Genomic DNA, 19,117 nt, shown 5'->3' on the forward strand with positions numbered 1-19,117 from the left:
GTTTTAATTATCATCATCTGCGTCTTCACCTAGATTGATTCCCCGTGCTATTGGCTTGCTGGGCATTATAAAGTGTCTTATTGTTTCAAAAACTGATATGGTATCAGGTTGCCCATGGCTTAAATTTCTTTATTGGCACAAACAACCCGACTGCATTAATTAAAAGTTAAGTAGAAAGTTTTAGTTAATTAATTGCATAGTTAGAAAGGTTTGCAGAAAATTGTGTCCGCTTGTGTGTCCGATTTGTGAGAGGTTTCTGATGTGATGTGTGTGTGCGTTGATGTGATATGTGATGTGATGTGATGTGATGTGATGTGATGTGATGTGATGTGATGTGATGTGATGTGATGTGTTCGGCGCAGCTCGTCTCGCGTCGAAGCTGCCCTTGTGGGAAGCGGCATTCGCACGACGGCCGGTCGTGCGAATGCTCGATGCAGAAAAAAAAAAAGAAAACGAAGAGCATGAAAGCAAAACAACAAAAAGTAAATGTCCAAATTGTGGATGGCATTTCATAAAACTGAAACCAAAAGCAAATGATAATTACGGATAGGATTGGATTGGAATCGGATAGGCTGAGCCAATGTTGAGCGTGTGCTGGTAGCGCGGCCTAATGACGAAACCCGCACCTAACGCGGCAGCTGGTCGTGTAGGTTCCCGTGCCGACGAATTTTCCTACCACTGCAATCCGTAAATGTCGACCGAGAGCTCCTCAAAGGTGTGCGTTAGCACTTGTTCGGCGGCTTTGTGATCTCGAGAAATTCAAGTGTGGCTACTGAAGTCACAGTACTTTGTTGAAGCATTCCGGCCTTGGTACCCAATGTGGACGCTCCAAACGCGCAGTCCATTCGCTGTCGTCGCGCTACTACTATCGGTGTCGGGCGACGCTACGTAAGACGTTGCTCGCAGTGCTGATGTTTTCTAGTGTTCAGTTATAGTTTTGCCGGCAAAGACTTTGAGGATCAAGCTGGAATCGCCGCAGGACCCGCCTGCCTCTGTCCACGGAACCCTTCAGCGTAGCAGTGCTGGTCGAACTCCTGACAACAGGTTGGTTTCTGTTTGGTTTTTCATTGCATCGCTCGTACCACCAGGCGCGAAATATTGACAAGGCACGTCCTGCACCATTGTTGTCGCTCCTTTCTTGTTGCTGCTTTATCTTATTGACCCATTCCAGTTTAGGGTGGAAAGGACAAAATGCTATAGGCGTGTACTAGTACACCGGCCATCGCGTGATCGTGTGACGAGTTCGCAGTTGCTCTGTTGTAGCACAAGTTATAAGAGACAGGCGTGATCGAGGCGTTCTTGTGTATGTGTACAACGAATTATTTTGCTGTTTTGTGTACTAAGCAACGAGCATTCTAAGATTGGTGTTGATGAGCGGATCATACGCCCGTGCTGTCAGCTGACTTGCACGTCTGTTTCTTGATGTTAAATGGAGTGCTTACACGCGTTGGCTGCGCGCGTATGTACTACATCCTGGTTGGTCTCGACTCATTCGCCGCATCGCATGTTGTGCCGTGCTATTAATAGCCTTGTAATCGACACGTGTACAAGCTGGGGCCAAGTTTCGTGTTGCACACACGTATGGAACTTGACATTTTCCAATGTTGTGTCGGGAACCGTTTTTGCCGCACACTTTCGTCAAGACGTGCTGTCACACATTTAAACAGTCGTCTCCTTGGTGTGGCTCACGACGATACAGCATTAGGAGTAGTGAGAAAGCGAATATTTTATCTTTTTTTTTTTAATGCATTCTGGCTTGTTTTCAGTTTCTCATGAGCGCGATGAAAAAACGTGAACCACACTTTGAAACGTTTTGCATATTTCTCACCAAACCTGCATCGCCCCAGTTGTTTAAACTTGCCAACATAAGGTTTGGAAAATCGTACCACAAGCTTTTGTGATAACATTCGCTATGCGTTTTGCCTGTCATATATGTTGCAGCTTCATTTGACCTTTCATGCTTTTACATATTGAGATGAATAGTGACAGGCATTATTTATATCATCATTACGTGTTCCCACAATTATACACTCGATCACTCTTGAAAATAGTGCAATAGAAAGGCTGACTGGGGCTTCTCTTCACATTCAAGCCTTAAAGTGTCAGAGGAGTTTGCCATGAAGGATCCATTATACATTAAACCTCACTTTGTGTAAATGACTATAACAAACGAATCACATCCCATATTTTTTTTTGTGTTTTTTTTTGTATGTCACATCAGTTTTCTACACACGGCAGATTAGAGAACACCAGATGTGTAGCAGTAAGAATAGACAAGCAATCACAGTGAGAGCATGGCTTTTTCTGAAAAAAAGGTTCATTTGTGCAAAGCATTCAGCAAGCTGGTTCGTCACTAGGAGTTATATGAAAAAGAAAAAAAAAAAAGAAACTACAGGCAAGGGCAGCTATTGCTTCTAGACACTTTTTCAAATCCTTCCTTATAGTTACTGTAGCTTTCCTATACTAGATCATTGGTACACACACAGCTTTACTGTTGTGGAGCACGAAACAAACTTCTCAAAGTTGTGCTTGTGTAAAGGCCTGCGTGCATGATAGCCTCAGTTGTTTATGTGCCAAAAAAAAAAGCACACAACACAACAACTTGCCCCATCTACACCTTGTGCGTATTGCGTGTCGTGTGCTGCATTGAGAAATGGTCCTCTGCTTTAATTCCACTGCTGTTGTTATTAGTGAATTAAAGTCCTCAGCTTAGCACTCAAAAATAACATCAGGTGGTCAGTTTTCGAATGGAAAATGTTGAAATATTTGTCTTGTTAGCATGAGATAGGACGAGTGTCAGAACTGCGAGTATCTTATCTTTGCCAGTAGCAGGTAGGGCAGATGGCAAATATTCTGTAGCGATAACCTTATGAGAGCCTTCCGTGAGGTTTGTGCTTGGTGCTGTATGTGTTGCTGACAGAGTGGGTCATAACTGACTGCAGGGAAACCAATTGGAACCTCTGTAATTATTACAGTGTCCAACATGCTATAGAAGCACCCACTGTACTGTTGGGAGAAAACTGGTGTAGCCGATTGGATGAACCTGATTGGTGTGAGGAGCATGTGAGAGTGAGTGCTTTCAAAATCAAAGGTAGTTGAGTGGTAACAGGCTAGTGTGCACAAAAAGTGAAAGGGGACAGGAGTGCAAAACTTTGTCCCATTTTGTTTTCCACCTCTCAGAAGACATGACGAGATGCTACTAATTCGTCCTCCATGTCTAACAGGGTTCTCTGCCCTCCCCCTCCCCCTACCTCTATTTCTTTTTTTCATGTATATAGTGTAGAGATTACAGCCATCATTGTCAGTTTTCTGGTCTAAGGTAGAGTGAAGTCTCACTTTTCTGTTACTGTTATATTGTCTGCAATTTTTCAGTGAGGCAGCCATGGCTGAGGGAGGCCCCAGCGGTGAAGGGCGTGTGGGACGCAGCACCCTACACAGGGTATTTGGTTGGTCCTCGGTGGCTCGTTCCTACAGTGCTGGACGTGGGCTGAACCTAACAGGCTCAAGAAACCTGCGACGTGACATTCATCATGTAAATGCACCCAGCTTTTTCATGTCTTCAGGTGTTATTGAAAACATCAGCTATGTAATAAAGGGCTTCAAAATGGGCCCCCGATTGAAATTAAAATACATCCGAGCCTATATGAGAAGCAGTTCTTTAGTGTTTTCAAGTGAAACTGTTAAGTCACTGCGCTTCTTTTGAAGCTTTATGTAACATCACTTAACACCTGTAATTTATTCATTGCCCAGTTATTTTACAAGCCATTTATTTTCACTAATTGACGGATTACTTGTTATGAATTACTAAATCATTGCCTTGTAAGGCCTGTTTTGCCTGCTGTGCTTGTTGAAGTTGTTGCAGGCTTTTGTTTCATGAGAGCGAGACTAAAACGCTTCTATTTCGTGCCTCTTAATGATTGCAGGTTCTCATGGGACTGACACCCCTGATAGAACAGTCATCTCTGCATGCCCAACCGACATCGCCACTTTGGCACCAGGCACAGCAACTCCACGAACATGCACGCCCAGCCAGCTCTCCGAGTATACCGTCATCCTCTTCCTCGGGTGAGCACACTGCTCAATGTTGGCACTGCAAGAGGTGCTGCAGTCCTCAGCTGCTTTACTGTGTCTCTGAAACTCGTTTGGTCATACCGGCCACATACACAAACTATGGCAGCCAGAAACCTTGATGCTATATGAAATGATGTGAGGAGGCCATTCGCTTTATCCTAGATTTTTGTTTCCCACTCTTAAAAATCGCTATTCATTAGTAGTGTCCGAATATTTATAGTTTTTTGAGTATTCGTCTATTTGATTCTTTAAATGAATCAGATAAGGAACATTTAGAGTTTCTTGAAACAAATCGAGTATGATCTCAAGCTTTGGAATAGTTTCTGAATGACAGACACAAAGTTTGAATTGAGATGGCCGTAGTTTTCTCACTGGCGGATTTAAGAACAGTGTCTACTGAGGCGTCGCACAGCATACTAATGTGATTAGTTTGTGCATTCATCATACTCAAACGTGGGCCTCCAAAATTATGGGGCTACTCACAGGATTCATCTAGGTTAAGCAAACCGTGCATTTATTCCCGATATTGGAGGCCAAGGTTCGAAACCCTCTTCCTTCTCATCAACTGAGATGGTTCACTGTCTTTCTTGAGGAGTTTGAGATGACCGTCACATAGTTAATATGCTGTCTTCAAGCTGCATGCCTCTTGGTGAAGTTCATGGTTGCTTGTCTTGAGGGCTATAGCTTTAGCTCCACAAATATTTAGCATTGCCACTATCTCTTCACTATTTTGCACGCATATTTGTTTTGTGCAAGCGTTCAGAGGAGTAAGGAATAATCATACCTATTCGATTCATGCTTGACTCGGTGCCGATGCTAGACTATTTGTATATTTGTATTCAGTTTTTAGTTTCTAAGCAGTGCTGTTTGAGGTAACCTTCTATCCATGCTTTTGTAGACAAATTGTTGCAACTCTAAGAGCAGTCAAATATTTGATAGTTACTGATTTGAAGAAGTAGGGACTCCAACGCTACCTAAATGTCCTCGGAGAAACTGCGTCAGTTGTACGAGTCAGGCGATGGAGTTGATTAAACTTGATAAAGTACAGTTTTCTGAATATCTGGATATGTAAATAGTGAAGAAAAGTAAGCTGTCTAAATCGAGGAAGTCAGATTATGAAGCTCTTAGATAAAGATAAAGAGGGAAAGATATGGCTGCATTTACAAGGAGAGGGCTGCATACTATAACAGGAATGCGCCTCTTTTGCTTCTTGTACAGGAAAGTACAGAACATCACACTTTCATCCCATTTTACTTTGAAGTTCAGAGGGAATTTGAGAGGAACAGGCTTAGTGACATAGTATTTGGCCACATTTGTAGCATGTGTGGCATATGTAATTGGTTACCGTCATGTCATGGCCAGACATTGACAAGGCGTTTGCTGTAGTAACCTTTGACAGCTAGGAACAGCCTGCTTATGCAGTGTGCCTTGGGCGAAATAGAGGCAATTACATTTTCTAAGCCCAATTTTGAGGACAGATTAGACTAGGTAATGCTTTGGCTTTGGTCTTCACAAACCTTGAGCCACGTGTGTATTTTTCTCCTTCGTCCAGCTCAAATAAATGCAGGTGCGGGCTCATCCTATGTGATCAACATGGAGCCGGATGGCTCGCCAACACCGCCATTGCCAAACACACGCAGCTCGACCGAAGTGGTCAGTGGTGTTGCTTCGGGTGGTGGGGGTGCGCCACAACCTGGCCCTGCTAGTCCCGAGACAACCACGGAGACAGAGGAGCGGCTGAACACTACACCTGAGCTCCGGGCCGTGCTCATGCTAGTGGACAAGTATGTCACCTTTGTGCTCATCCTACTCCTCAAGTTGGCCTTCGACCACCGTGTGGGTGAGTTTTGCATCTGTTCTCCTTATATGACAGGCACGTAGAGGCTACAAATTCTTCCCGCAAATCTAAACCCACGAATACCAGTCGTTAAACTGTGGTCTAAAATCTTAACTTCTCCTGTAACTGTCTTTCAAGAATAGTAGGCAGAGGTATGTACCCTGCATGTATACCTGAAAAGGCAAATATTCACTGCATAATCCCTGTTTTTCTACTTTGTTTTGTTCTTCCTCATTTCCGTGTGCTTTCTTTCACGTTGCTCTTCCTCATTTTCCTGCGTTTTTTGTTGTTAGTCTTACCTCATAGTCCCGCTTCTTGTCTCTCTTCCTTTCATATGCCTATATCTTTTCTTTGGCCTCTTCTTTCTGGAAGAATAAAGGCCATTGTGCCTCTTTCGGTAGAATTTCCCTGCCTGTTTTTCTTCCTTTTATGCGTCTGTCTTCATGTTCTTAGGCCAGATTATATTTATTTCTTTAATGCTAACATTGCGCCTACTTGTTGAGATTCCTTTTTCAGCAGGGAACTTTCCTTTGTATAGCACCTTGACTAAATGTTATGTTTTGTGACAAAGCTCGCAATATATTTCTCAGACCAGTGATTGGAAACATTAGGCAGTGCGCTGAACAAGAAGGATAAAGTTTAGAGAGGACAGGACAAGTGCCTACGGCTGACCGACGGGCACACCTAGATATTGATCAACAGGGTGAAACTTCATTGACACCACGTCCATCAAGATAGAAGAGAAGAGAAAACTGGGTGCTTTAGGCAGCTATCATGCCAATGAGTGCTGGGAAAGAGATCAGTTGAAAGTTCTACCATCTGCACAGGACAGCGCTGGTTAATGTTGAAGGTGAACTACCATCCTAAGATTCTCCTGTTGTTAAAAAAAGTTACCGTTGGTCCACTGTGTACTGCTTTTCACCAGGTATTCTCTCCATTTTTGGTTGGACTACTGTGCCTTTCCGCACAGCTTCATTTCTTTTGTAGCACAGGTGAAGTAGCTTTTCGTAAATCCATGAAATTCAGAGCCATCAGTGTTCTGAATCTTGAAAGGTTCACTTCATGATAACTTTTATGACTGGCTGAATGGAAATATTGTACTGGTCGAAAATTTTAAGTGGAGGGAGTGTAAAATTACACGTGTGATAGAACAGTGCTGTGTCATTCTGGCACAGTGGGAGCCGCTGTCATCATCATACCATAAGTACACCCGGTGAGGAGCGAAGGCCTCTTTCAAAGAAACCCTCCAATTAATTCGTTCCTGTCACATCTGCCTGTTGACTTCCTACCGCCCCCCAGCTATACTACGCTCCCCTTCTCTTGTAATCTACCCCCACCACGTTGATTCGAGGGTTAAAGCACTCGACTGCTGAACTCTCGACTGCCGAATCTCAATTGTGGCAGCTACTTTTTTGCACAGCAATGCAGGATATTTTTTTTCCTTGGCTTAATGCAAAACCCACCTTTATTAGGTTCAGTTTGAAACGAACATGTGGAGTTAGGGTGCAAGATTTGAATGTGATACTCCTCGGTTTTGAGGGAAGATTGAGGTGAAGAGCAAGTTGCCCGTGTACTGTGCGATGTCAGTGCACATTAAAGAACCCCAGGAAGCCGGAATTTCCGGAGCCTTCCACTATGATGTCTCTCATAACCTAAGTCGCTTTGGGATGTTGAACCCTATAACCGAACCAATCTTGGAATGTAGCCCATTACCCTGAAAAGGGCACGTTACCCTGAAAAGGGCATTGGTTATCTTGCCTTCGCATTACATGTTCTGCCCATGCACATCTTGTCACCTAATATGACCCATTAAAGTGAAATATGGAAGACAGGATCATACAGGAGTGATAATTAACATTTGTTAGTTATTTTAGCTCATGGCTGCTATTTCATAGTTGTTTCTTTTAAGTTAGACCGCCCAGTTTATCTGTTCATCCTGCACACCACGTGTCTTCCAATTCAGCTCAAAATTTCTTCTCTTTCTTTGGTTTGTGTAAGGTTTAGTGCATGTGTGGGAGGACTTCATTTTTGGCTCTCCACATGCCTGACAGGTGGGCATAGCTAAGAGAGCAATATTTCAACATCGTATCACATACCTTTCACTTGGCCGTGGAGGGCACTGGCGTAGTTTCTCAGTTACTTACCTTTTAAGATGTTTTTAAGTGTGTGCTACTACTCCTGTTACACTTCCTCCATTCCTTCCTTCTTTCCTTCCTCTGCTCTTGCTCTGAGTCCATTGTGTCCCAGCCGTGGAGGCTGCATTTTAATGGGGCCAAAACGCAAGGCGCCTGTGAACTGTGCGATTTCAGTGCATTTTAGAGAGTCCCAGGTGTTCGAAATTTTCTGGAGCCCTCCACGGCAACATCCTTTCTTAGCATATTTATTTATTTATTTATTTATTTATCTATTTATTTATTTATTTATTTATTATACCTCAAAGGTCCCTTGCAGGGACATTACATAAGGGGTGGGCAAACATGGCAAAAGTGATTTATGAAGGAAGGCTTGAAAGATGGGCTTCGATTGAAGACTTGAAGCATGGCAGGTCAGTGATGGTGGCAATATGGTCACTTGAAGCATGGCAGGTCAGTGATAGTGGCAATATGGTCAGGGAGGTGATTCCAATCATTGTCAGTGCAAATGAAAAATGAGTTTTGGTATGTGACAGTGCGCGTGCGCAGCAGATACACAGCGTTGTGGTGGGTATTGCGGGAATAGCGGTAGGGTGGTCTGATTACATTGTTGACAGGAGGCAATGAGTGATAAAATCTATGAAAAAGAATGAGACAGGACAGGTAGTTTTACGACGAGATGACAGCGGGTTAAGGCTAAGCTGTGCTTTCAATGCTGTAATACTGCTGCTGTAAAAATAATCTGATAAAATAAACCTAGCGGCGTGGTTTTGAATGGATTAGAGGATTGTTATTAGATTACTGTGATGAGGGTCAAAAATAGCGTTAGCATATTCTAGTTTCGGACGAATTAGGGTCCTGTAGGCAAGCAATTTAAGAAAAGAAAGTGCAAGTGTCAGATTGCGACGTAAGTAGCTTAGCAACCAGTTAGCCGAGTTAGCGATGCTGTGAACATGACGTGTCCAGGTTAAATCATTAGAGATATTGATACCTAAGTATTTGCAGGAGCCTGAGAGCGCAACAGGGTTGTCGTTAATGTAGTAGGTAGGAGCGACATAGTTACGACGGCAGCAGAATGATAGCTGGAAAGTCTGTTTTACATTAAGCGTCATGAGTCAATGGTCACGCCATGCTAGCACTTTGTTAATATCTTCTTGCAGGCTTGATGTGTCTGCATGATTAGTTATTGGTTGGTATATGACACAGTCATCAGTGAATAGGTGAATTTCGGATGAGATGTTATAAGGAATGTCATTGATATATATTAGGAAGAGAAGGGGCCCAAGGACAGATCCTTAAGGTACTCCAGAGAGGACGGGAAACATCGGAGAAGAATGGAAGTGTGCGTACGCAAATTGTTATCGATTAGCCAGGAATCCTCGGATCCATTCCACCACAGGCGGATAGAGATTAAGATTAGAAAGTTTACATATTAGGCGCTTATGGGGAACATTTTCAAATGCCTTTTCAAAATCCAAGACGTCAACAGGAATGTTTTGGTCAATGGAAGAATGCAGGTCATGTAGGAAAAGAGCAAGCCGAGTGTCACATGAGCGTCCTTTGCGAAAACCATGTTGATTAGGATGGAAGAAACTAACAGATGACAAAAAGGTAGCCACGCTCGAAAAATGACTTGTTCCATGAGTTTGGAGCAGACGCAAGTGATGGAAATGGGTCGATAATTATTTGGAAATGATCTGCAGCCTTTCTTAAATACGGGAATTATTTTGCCAATCCGCCAGTCTTCTGGAACATAACCAGTGGTTAGTGAATGCTGAAACAGAAGAGACAAGATTAAACTGCAGTTAACGAGTCCCTCTGAGATGTTAAACACAATAAAACCAAAAACCTTGTTCCCTTCTGCCAGAATTGGGTAGCGAAGTAGATGCCAAGTGAATTGATATATTTTCCAATCAATTTTTTTATCTGTATTTCTCTTGTTAGCATAATAAACAACTGCAGAAAGCAAAGATTTTATTTTTTTCATGCTACTCATTATCTAGCCCTTGATTTGTTGTACTAATGTAAATGCCACTGCATCACTAAGTCTATTAGAGCAGCATTGTGTGAGTGACATTAAACGGCAATCGTTAGCCATTATTCATTAGGCTGTCAGTGAAGTTTTTTTTTCTTTTTGCTGTTTGATATGGACAACAAAAGTTCATTTGCATTTATAATTTTTCTGAGATATTCAGTGTCAATGGCAGCTATGTTTAAACGTGTTAATGTGTCACCACTTAGGATGTTTAATAGTTTACCCGCCTTAGTGTTGCACTGTGTAGTATTAGGATTAGGATTGTTTGTTTCTATTGTGAGAGTTAATAGCCTCCTTAGTGTATAAGTTACTGCAACTGAACTATACTTGAGTTTTGTACGCCCTTGTTGGAACATCTGCATTTACCTGTAATGTTCTACTTGTGCTGCCATTTTTTTATTTGTCATTTCAGTGCGAAAAAAAAACTTATCTTTTCTTTCATTACCCCCTTTTTTTTTTTTTCAGGTGTTCTAGTGATCATTGGACTTTTCATCACTTTTTGTCATGCGAACTCTGTGATCAAACGTGAGGTCGGCAAACAGGTGAGCCTTTGTGGTATGATATATATGCTGCTAAACTTTGCTCTTCGCTGGTAGTTGAGCCTCCTTTGGCCTTACCATTAAAAAGAGGCGCATTGCATTTTGTACGTCTTTTCTCATTCACTAGTATACTTCGTTGGGGTGAGATTCTGTGTTACGTTCACAGATCACTGGTGCTTTTGCATGATGCAGTTTTGAGTCTGTTTCTGGGGATGTTAGTATTTCTTTTTTTTTTTTCATATTTTTAAACGAGGTGAGCAGCATCTTGTTTAGTGAATGATCTCAAGAAGCAGGGATAATATTTGCTGCATTAATGGCGAGTAGAAGTTGCATCAGTATGTTTAGCCGTCTCGAAGAACTTTAATTCAGTATTTTATTATTTACTCACAACTCTGCACTTCTGAACTTTAGTTAATAAAATAAGAAAGGATTACAGCTTATACTTTCTTTTAATGTGAAAGCATTACTTCGCTGTGTTCACAGATTTCTATCTGCAGAACGTGTCCGCAAAATCGTGTCCGCAGCAGTTGTGAGTAATTAAAAAGTGGTAGAGGTTAATGAGTAGTGTCAATCGATAGAAGGGGACGTAATGTTGTGTCCGAAAAAATAATTAGGCCAATAAGTTAATTGGGTAATAATTCGAATAACTAGTTCACAGGAAACTAAAGGCGCAGTATCTATCACACTTGTTCTGTGGACACCAATTTGAAAGTGCCAAAGAATAAAATGGGTAAACAAATGAATTAACAAGTACGAAAGACTAAAATGAATAAACAAGAAGTGATTTAATGTGACGTAGAGGATGTAACATCAGGCAACCAGAAGTAGAGCCGGAAAATGGCATAGGAAAGGATTGGCACACAATTTGAAAGTACCAAAGACTAAAATGGGTAAACAAGAAGTAAATTAAGCAAGTGCTATAAGCAACCAGAAGCAACCAACAGTAGCATCCTTGCTTTCGCATTACTCCAATGCAGATTCTGCAGTGCTCTTTAATTTTTGCAATATGCTGCTGCATTTCATTTTTGCCAAGCTTACAAGTTGGGGCAGTGTGTCAGAAAAGTGAGAAAAGGGCTGTGCATCAGTCTTGGGTGTGACACGTGGTAGTAAAAGCAATTATTTGCATTATGACGGTGCGCATGCCAATATATCAGCTATTCATGTTACACGCAGACTCAGCTTTTCCTGTCACCCATTATACTGTTGAGTAACGTGGCCTTTTTTTTTCTATATTGCCTTTTGTTGTTGTAGGATAGTACTGAGGAAAAGGCACTTTATACCGCTGTCACACGGGCATTTCGAAGGCCTTCGAAAGCTGCCACACGGGCGTTTTGAATGGCCATTCAGTCGATAGTCTATGGAGTCAACGGAACTGCTCAAAACTCTATTGAGATCTCGAAGGCCTTGAAACGTCGTGCAAGGTTGCTAGCGGTGACCAGAGGAGCGTCACGCACACACGTGCACAGCGTGCTTGCGATACAAAAATGTGAACAAGCGTTATTTTATATCTTTAATTTACTCGGTAAAATATTATGTCCGTAATAATTTTAAAATAGCATCTCTCTTTTTTAAAGTGCGTTATTTATGTACTCTCTACCACTGCAACATGAGTCGCCGAGTAAAGCAAACACAATGAAAAGCACAGCCGTATGAACTTCAACGCGTTAAAAAAAAAAAAAAAAAACAAAGTTGTCCTTGAATAATACTAAATACCTGCAGTTACTAAAAAAAGGCAACAGTTATTTTTTATTTTGCATTTATAGAGCGATTTTAGTCCTTTAAGCAAAACTGAAAGCAACGATAGTGGCGCCACAAAAGTTTGGCGCCAAACACCAGAATTATTACAATAGCCTTCGTGTTTTGCCGTGTAGCAGCGGCACAACTCCTTCGAGTTCGATCGCGATTGAAAATCTCGAAGGCTATCAGCTCAATCGCCTTTGAAAATGACCGTCTGACTGGGGTATTAGTGTTTGTTTGCACACCTGTGGGGAAGCACATCTTGGAGCTCCCTTCTCTTCTTCCTGAATGGGTATCGAAACAAGGTTGCAAATGGTACCATTTTTTCCTTTTTTTTTTATTTGGAGGCCTAAGCTCTCATCGCTGCCAGAATCCTGATGCAACAGGCCTCATTGTAGCATGTACAATGCTCCCCATGCTTGGCCAATCAGATATCATTGTTCACTCTAATTTTTCATGCAAAGAAGCGATTGTATGGGAGCCATTGTTTCATTGTTATTGGCATGACAGAAACTGTCTCGACTCTGAAAACAGCCTGCAAAGGGTGGGGAAAAGTTGAAATTAGCGGCAGAGATTCTGGACCATTTTAGGGTCACAGTAAAAACAGCCTACCAGCAGAGTCTATTGAGACAAAAACAAGAGAGCCGCAGTGGGAACAAGAAAGCAAAAACACAGCTGAGAGGGTCTGAAATAAAGTTACGAGGGACTAAACTAGTGAAAGGCAAAAGCCCGAGTGCTGCATTCTGCTATGCAGCTGGCACTGATTAGTAATTAATGAATTATTAAGGCATTAATTATTTGTTAGGCATCAAGTATGTAATTAACTAACAAATTATGTATGTGGTCATTAATTAGTACTTAATTGATTGATTATTTAAATAGTAATTGATCATTGACAGGCATATGGCCATATAAGGCATGCATTCGCGCATACTGTGGTGGTTGTGATTGGTCGAGACCTTTATGACGTCATCCCACCTCGGCCAATCAGAGTCGCCGCAAAAGCTGGTCACATTTTGTCTACGACAGCATGAGCCATTAAAGGCTTTCGCCTTAAAACTGGCACGCTTGATAGTACTGTCACGAAGGCCACTACGGGGAAGAGTTAATTTAGCAAGTATGTACTTTACCTCCAGCAGCAGTGATTTTTAATGCAATGGCTTTAAAGGTTTCATTCTCCAATAAATTCGGCATCGGCGTTGGCGTTGTTAGCATCACTGTTATGAGCGAAAGATCACTAGCATGCCTCTTACTGTGCTGGCAGGTGACGTAGTCGAGATTGGTTGGCGGGTTGCGGGACGTCACAAGGCCACATGTCATGGCCCAGACACTGCGGTGTTATGTTGTTATGTTATGACGCCTGATTTCTCGTTTAGTATACCGGAAGTAAACTTTAAAACAGATCAAGCTAGTTGCGCCGGCTCATTCTCGCTCATATATATATTTGTGCTCTACTGATAAAAGGTGAATGAAAAATAATGAATAATAATGAATTACTTTTCTGTCATTGTTCAGTTACTTCACTTGGGCCCAACTTATTGCTGATATCACTTAAATACAGGGAAGGAAGTTTATTTGTAATCATTTGGTTGTTTACGAACAATTTACACTGGTTTGGCTAGTACGAAATTTTTTATTTAACTGCCATTTTTGTAATGCCGAAAGTTGGGCGAGTCATTTTTGTCTCTATAGCTTTATTCCAAAATTTCGTAACTTTATTTTTTTCAAAATCTTTGTTGTGCTAGCTTTACTTGTGAAAATAGGGCTTAAAATTGGCTGTGGTGGGAATTAGGTGGAAAAATATTTAGAACCTTCATTTTGCACAATTAGGGACTCTGATGTGCTTCACAGAGTGCAGCAGGCAGGTCTAAACAGCAGGTTGCTGTCAGGAGTGCTGATGCAACACTCTTCTCTTCTTTTCTCTTCCCACTTTCATCAGCAGGAATGTAAACTAGCTATAATGTATCAAGCCTAGAACTTATTGCAACTTGAGTGTACCTTCCTAAGTTTGTGTTTAGTGGCAAAATGGTACGTACAGACAGGATGCAGAATCACCATAAAATTGCTAGCTCTGTTGTTTGCTGTCTGCATATCTCATTTTGCTGGTAATAACTAATTTAGGTGGTCACGGTTAACTAGCCCAATTAAGCACTTTAAACCTGAATGTATGTAGCAGAGGTGCATCCTTACTTAGTGAACTTTCACCAGCCTTTTCGTATCCTATGCAGTTGACTGTAAAATAGAGCTGAAGAAGCAATAAATTAAACTACACCCAAAACAGTCCACACTGAGGCTCAGAATGACAAAGAAGGTTCTCATGAAAAATATATATGGCTTTTTCTTGCTATTACAATATGATTTGACTTAAGTTTGGCTTTGGGGTTTAACTCATTAAAAAAAAAAAATGCTCCCTTTATCTCATAACTAGAACTAGTTTCAGCTCTAATTTAATTATATGAGTATAACCAAAGAATTTTAATTTGAGCATTTTTGTGACTTTAGTGTATACATAAATTCACATCACAGTGCGTCTAAGAAAACATGTTAGCATGTCTGCTTTAAATGTCAGTTTTAAGCTCACCTTGAAACCTCATCGTCAGTAAAATAATCCAGGACTGGTTATTTATGTCTAAAGGTTACTTGTGCGAACATTCTTTATGAATCTAATGACGACTAGGTCTCTATTTAGATGCCGACCTACTGTTCCACTCAGCTTTGACTTTGGATATGCTTTCTAAGAAGCAGAAATATTAGCTTAGTTAACCAACTCTGTACCTCATTTGTTTCAAGCAGCCATTTGTAGCCTCGCTGCATTTGTAGAGTTAATACATTGGAGCTCTGTAACACGAAATTGCAGCATAGACAGGGTTCTGGAAAGCATATTGTATTTACGTCTGTAAATTATTTATGGGACTCTTGACAAATGTTTCATTGCACATGATAGTTTAGAAGATTTGAGAAAGTTGTCAACATACAAGGTAGCCAGCTTGCTGTGTTAATCGCTGTGTATCGAGTAAGAGTGAGCAAAGTGTCTATTTATTATGTTTTTAACCCCGTCGAAGAAATAAGCACATATTTCTCAGGTTGAAAACTTTCAGATTTTTTTACTTGTTTGCCCAGCTGTGCATTGCATGGAAGATTTTAATTTTTCGGCTGATTTTTCTTGCTTTATTATTTGTTGTGCTTTTTCATTGTCATCAGAGCGTGCATTTCAAATAGTGCACAGTAACACGGTTGCAGTATCAGTTCTGACCCAGCCTTGCTTGCTCGCTTGCTCAATGCATTATTTATCAGAGCGCACAGTTGGAATAGAAATGTGCCTGTCGTCGGGAGAGGCAACGGATTTCCTTTTCTGCTTCTTTTTTCTGCTCTCAGCCTCCTCCTCCCCCTTGTCCGACATCTGTTGCCATCCAAGAAACAGCTGTGCCTTGCAGGCAGGCGGCAGCCGTGGGCTGTAGACACTTTTTTTTTTTTTTTCTGTTTAGGGCTAGCTGGCCAATTGGAGGGGACCTAGCAGTCGGGGAAAAGGTTAGTCTGAGCAGGCTGTGTGCCAAACGTGCTGTGGCGGAGGCAAAGAAAAAAACAAGAAAAGCTTAGGACGAGAAGAAAGGATATTTTGGATAAGCTGGTGGACTATGGCAAGCAAGAGAGAAAGGGAAGGATGAGGGAAGGTGAGGAGGCCTTTCGAGCTGAGCGACACAAAAATTGTGCGTCACTTTCTCTTCTAGCTGCTTCGATTGTGTCCACTCGCTCGGCTTGCATAGTTATATTACTTTCTGGGCTGTTTCGTTCATATCGATTTCTCTCAGCGCTGTCGTCCGCACGTAACTGCTAGCATTCTCTCTTACTTTTTTGTTCTCGTTTTTTTTTTATACTCTCTTCCATCATTGTTTCAACACACTTATCGCTTTAGGTGACAAATTTTTTAGTTGTCACCTGTAGCATCCATTCTCAGATTGCTTATGTTCCCTGAAGGTGCCAACAGGTTTTCCCTTTCGGCTGATTTTGGTCTGTCAAGATTTGTCTTTCTTTTGTAGGGTAGTTTATCAAAGGGATGATTTTGAAGAGCCTAGCCTTGCTTGTTCACTAAGGCTCCAAAACCTGGGGCAACGATGAACGCCAGGCTATGGTCCAAAACACGTCTCTCCCTTGACACTTCGGAGTAAGTTCCTCACCTCTGGCTCTACTTGTGTCATGCAAGTATTCTTGAATTCTCAGAGGTTTGTTGTCATTCTCTCGTTGATTGCACTTTTGAGCAACAGTTTCAGCTCCCGCTTGCCTTCTTAGCGCTGTGAGATTTCTGTAGCGTCGGACTGTGGCCTTCAGTTGCTCCACTAGCTTTCTCATTCGCATTCTAACATCCCCTGTAGTTGTGCCGTCTCGGATTTGCTAGGCAGCTTTGCACTGACTGCAGGAGTGCGTGGTGCACTCTCTGCTGCTTCTTCTCTTTGAGGGTCGCTGTAAAAAGGAGGCAGATTGTCATCGGCATTCGTTAAGTGCATTTGCGCCGGTTTCGCTGGGCTCCGTCATTCACAAGTGTTGCCACCGCCATGGTGTGCTACCTGGCCCTGTTGGGTGTGCTGCTGTTCGTGTGCCTGTGGTGCTGTGCGGTGACCATGGGATCTCCGAACCCCGCAGGCGAAGCGCCAGCTTAGCAGCCTGATGCTGGTGGTCACCAATCTGTGCACCTGCATCTGCTTTGTCTACTTCCTGCTGGCGGAGAAAGGCCTCGCCTACGCGTGAGTTCATTTTGCCTCTACCAACATTCGCAGGAACGCTGAATTGTGCAAGTCATGCTCTTGAAATGCTTGCATAAAAATGTGAAGACGTCAGTTGCGGACGAAATTAGATGCTGGCACGATTAATCCTCATCTCTCCGTTTTTTACAAATGCTCTTTAAAAGTGGTAGCAAGCCGCATTTTGTTATTTCTTCTTGTCCAATTGTTAACTTCTGCTTTTGCGTTTGGGTTGTAATTGTTCCTTTTGTGTTTTATTGCACCAATAGTGTAGTACATTGGTAAAAAGGAAACAGTCCAGATACAGTATGAAGAAAAAAGAACAGCATGGGGGAAAGGTGCTGTATTGCGCTGTTCCCTTTTTAGCAATGTTACACCAACTAGCCCGCAAACACACCTTCGTGAATCAATAGTACAGGCAGCTGAAAGGGAAGGAAAATTAGTGCATAAGGATGATTTCTGTTTCCACTTCTAGACTGGGGTTGAAAAAGTCTGATAGGCGTCGTCCGTCTAAATGAAAACTGTTTTTAACAGAGGGAAGAAGTCTGCCTTTCATCACTCATACTTGTGCAGTAATCATGAATGCAGGTAATGCGTTCAACCTTCAGAAGTGAAAGTTGAAGGCAACTCTTTCAGGTTGGAGATATTTGCATGTGCGCATAAGTTGAATCTGGAAGCTGTAGGCATGAACAGTAATTCCCAGAGTTATAACTTCTATTGTATGCTGATTAAATTGTACGATGGAACTGAATGGAGTGCCGGAAATAAGTGACCGCTCTTAAATGTCAATGCGACAATAATTGGGGATTATTTGGGGCATTGGTGAAAAGCAGAGGATAGGGCCTGCATAGTTTTAAATCGTGCGTGGCTCTTTTGTCTTGCTGGTCAGACGTTATTTGTTGTTATTATTACGTTATTGTTTGTTATTATCGCAGCTGATATGATGTTCCGTAGGAAGTGTTCCGGTACCTCTTTCAGGGCAGACGGTGTAGTTAGAGCACATGCTTGAAGCAGAAGGAATCGGCTCTCATCTGCAGTCAGTACATTAACATATCACTTAAAACAACTGTACTGGTTCACTTTTGAAGGTGCCAAAAGCTTGTTGAATTCTACAGATCTCTGCATTATGAGATGTATCTTGCATAATTTTCACGCTTGTAAAGAAAGATTTGGTTTAGTAATGGTAATTGCTGACAAGAGAGGCTATGATTGAACTGTTTGCCGAGACAGGGCGCAATTTTCGGAATCCGATGTAATGCTTGCGAACTCGTGATTCCTGAAAGTGAACCCGTTGCTAACTGCGTTTACAGCTTGCGATGGAACATAGTGAGAACACATTTCTAGAATGTTCCAGCATCTCTGTGTTCCAAATCATTGATTGGCATTGCATCACTGAGGCCCCTCCCTTATATTATGCAAGAAAAAAATTCAAAATTATTTGTTTTTACTCTAAGCTTGAATGTGCTGAGTGGAGTTGGCGATCTCCCGACTAAATGCCCTCAAAAGAAGCCTCCTCCCGTGCTCCTCATGTGTTCGTAGCAGGTGGCTTGCAAGCGCAAGTGTCCAGCGCTCACTTAACCATTTAAACATTAACTGCACGAACTGGCATAAGCACGGATCAGCGCATTCCGGCTTTACCCTGATTCATATGTCCCTGTCACCTCGCCTACATGCCTGACAGTTTATGCATGGGGTTTGTGCAGTAAAATTATCTAAATCAGGTACAAAGCCTTGGAAAGCCAAGAGAGATTCAGCAAGGCAAACAGGCTTGCGTCACAGGCGTGCACAGCTGCTCACAGTCGTTCAAGGATGATTGAGTGTGTGTCCCATATTCTTTCTTTGTAGATTTTTCTTCTTGAGTGTGACTCGCAGCTGTTGACTCATAGCAAGCATGTGTCGGATGCATTGTGTGCGAAGCTGTGTTCTCGATAATGTAGAGGTGACATCGACATGAATATTAACTCTAAATTTTATTCATAGAGTAAAAAAGGAACAGAAATGTTCCAAGTGTGCAATATTACTGGTGCTAT

General features: G+C 42.0%; 1 protein-coding gene across 1 annotated transcript in view; it reads left to right on the forward strand.

Moving 5' to 3' along the window:
- Nucleotides 1–601: 601 nt before the first annotated feature.
- The window catches only part of LOC146196999 (E3 ubiquitin-protein ligase RNFT2), a 30,372-nt gene continuing 11,856 nt past the window's right edge, over nt 602–19,117 (forward strand). Inside the window, exons 1-6 of the mRNA XM_084598720.1 lie at nt 602–1,044; nt 3,373–3,532; nt 3,924–4,065; nt 5,624–5,911; nt 10,541–10,617; nt 16,990–17,090. Coding sequence (XP_084454846.1) covers nt 3,383–3,532; nt 3,924–4,065; nt 5,624–5,911; nt 10,541–10,617; nt 16,990–17,090 — 758 coding nt within the window. The 5' untranslated portion in view covers nt 602–1,044; nt 3,373–3,382. The remainder of the gene's footprint in view (nt 1,045–3,372; nt 3,533–3,923; nt 4,066–5,623; nt 5,912–10,540; nt 10,618–16,989; nt 17,091–19,117) is intronic.

The sequence above is a fragment of the Amblyomma maculatum genome, chromosome 3, assembly GCF_055883805.1.
Source record: "Amblyomma maculatum isolate TAMU_Amacu chromosome 3, ASM5588380v1, whole genome shotgun sequence".
Lineage (NCBI taxonomy): Eukaryota > Metazoa > Arthropoda > Arachnida > Ixodida > Ixodidae > Amblyomma > Amblyomma maculatum.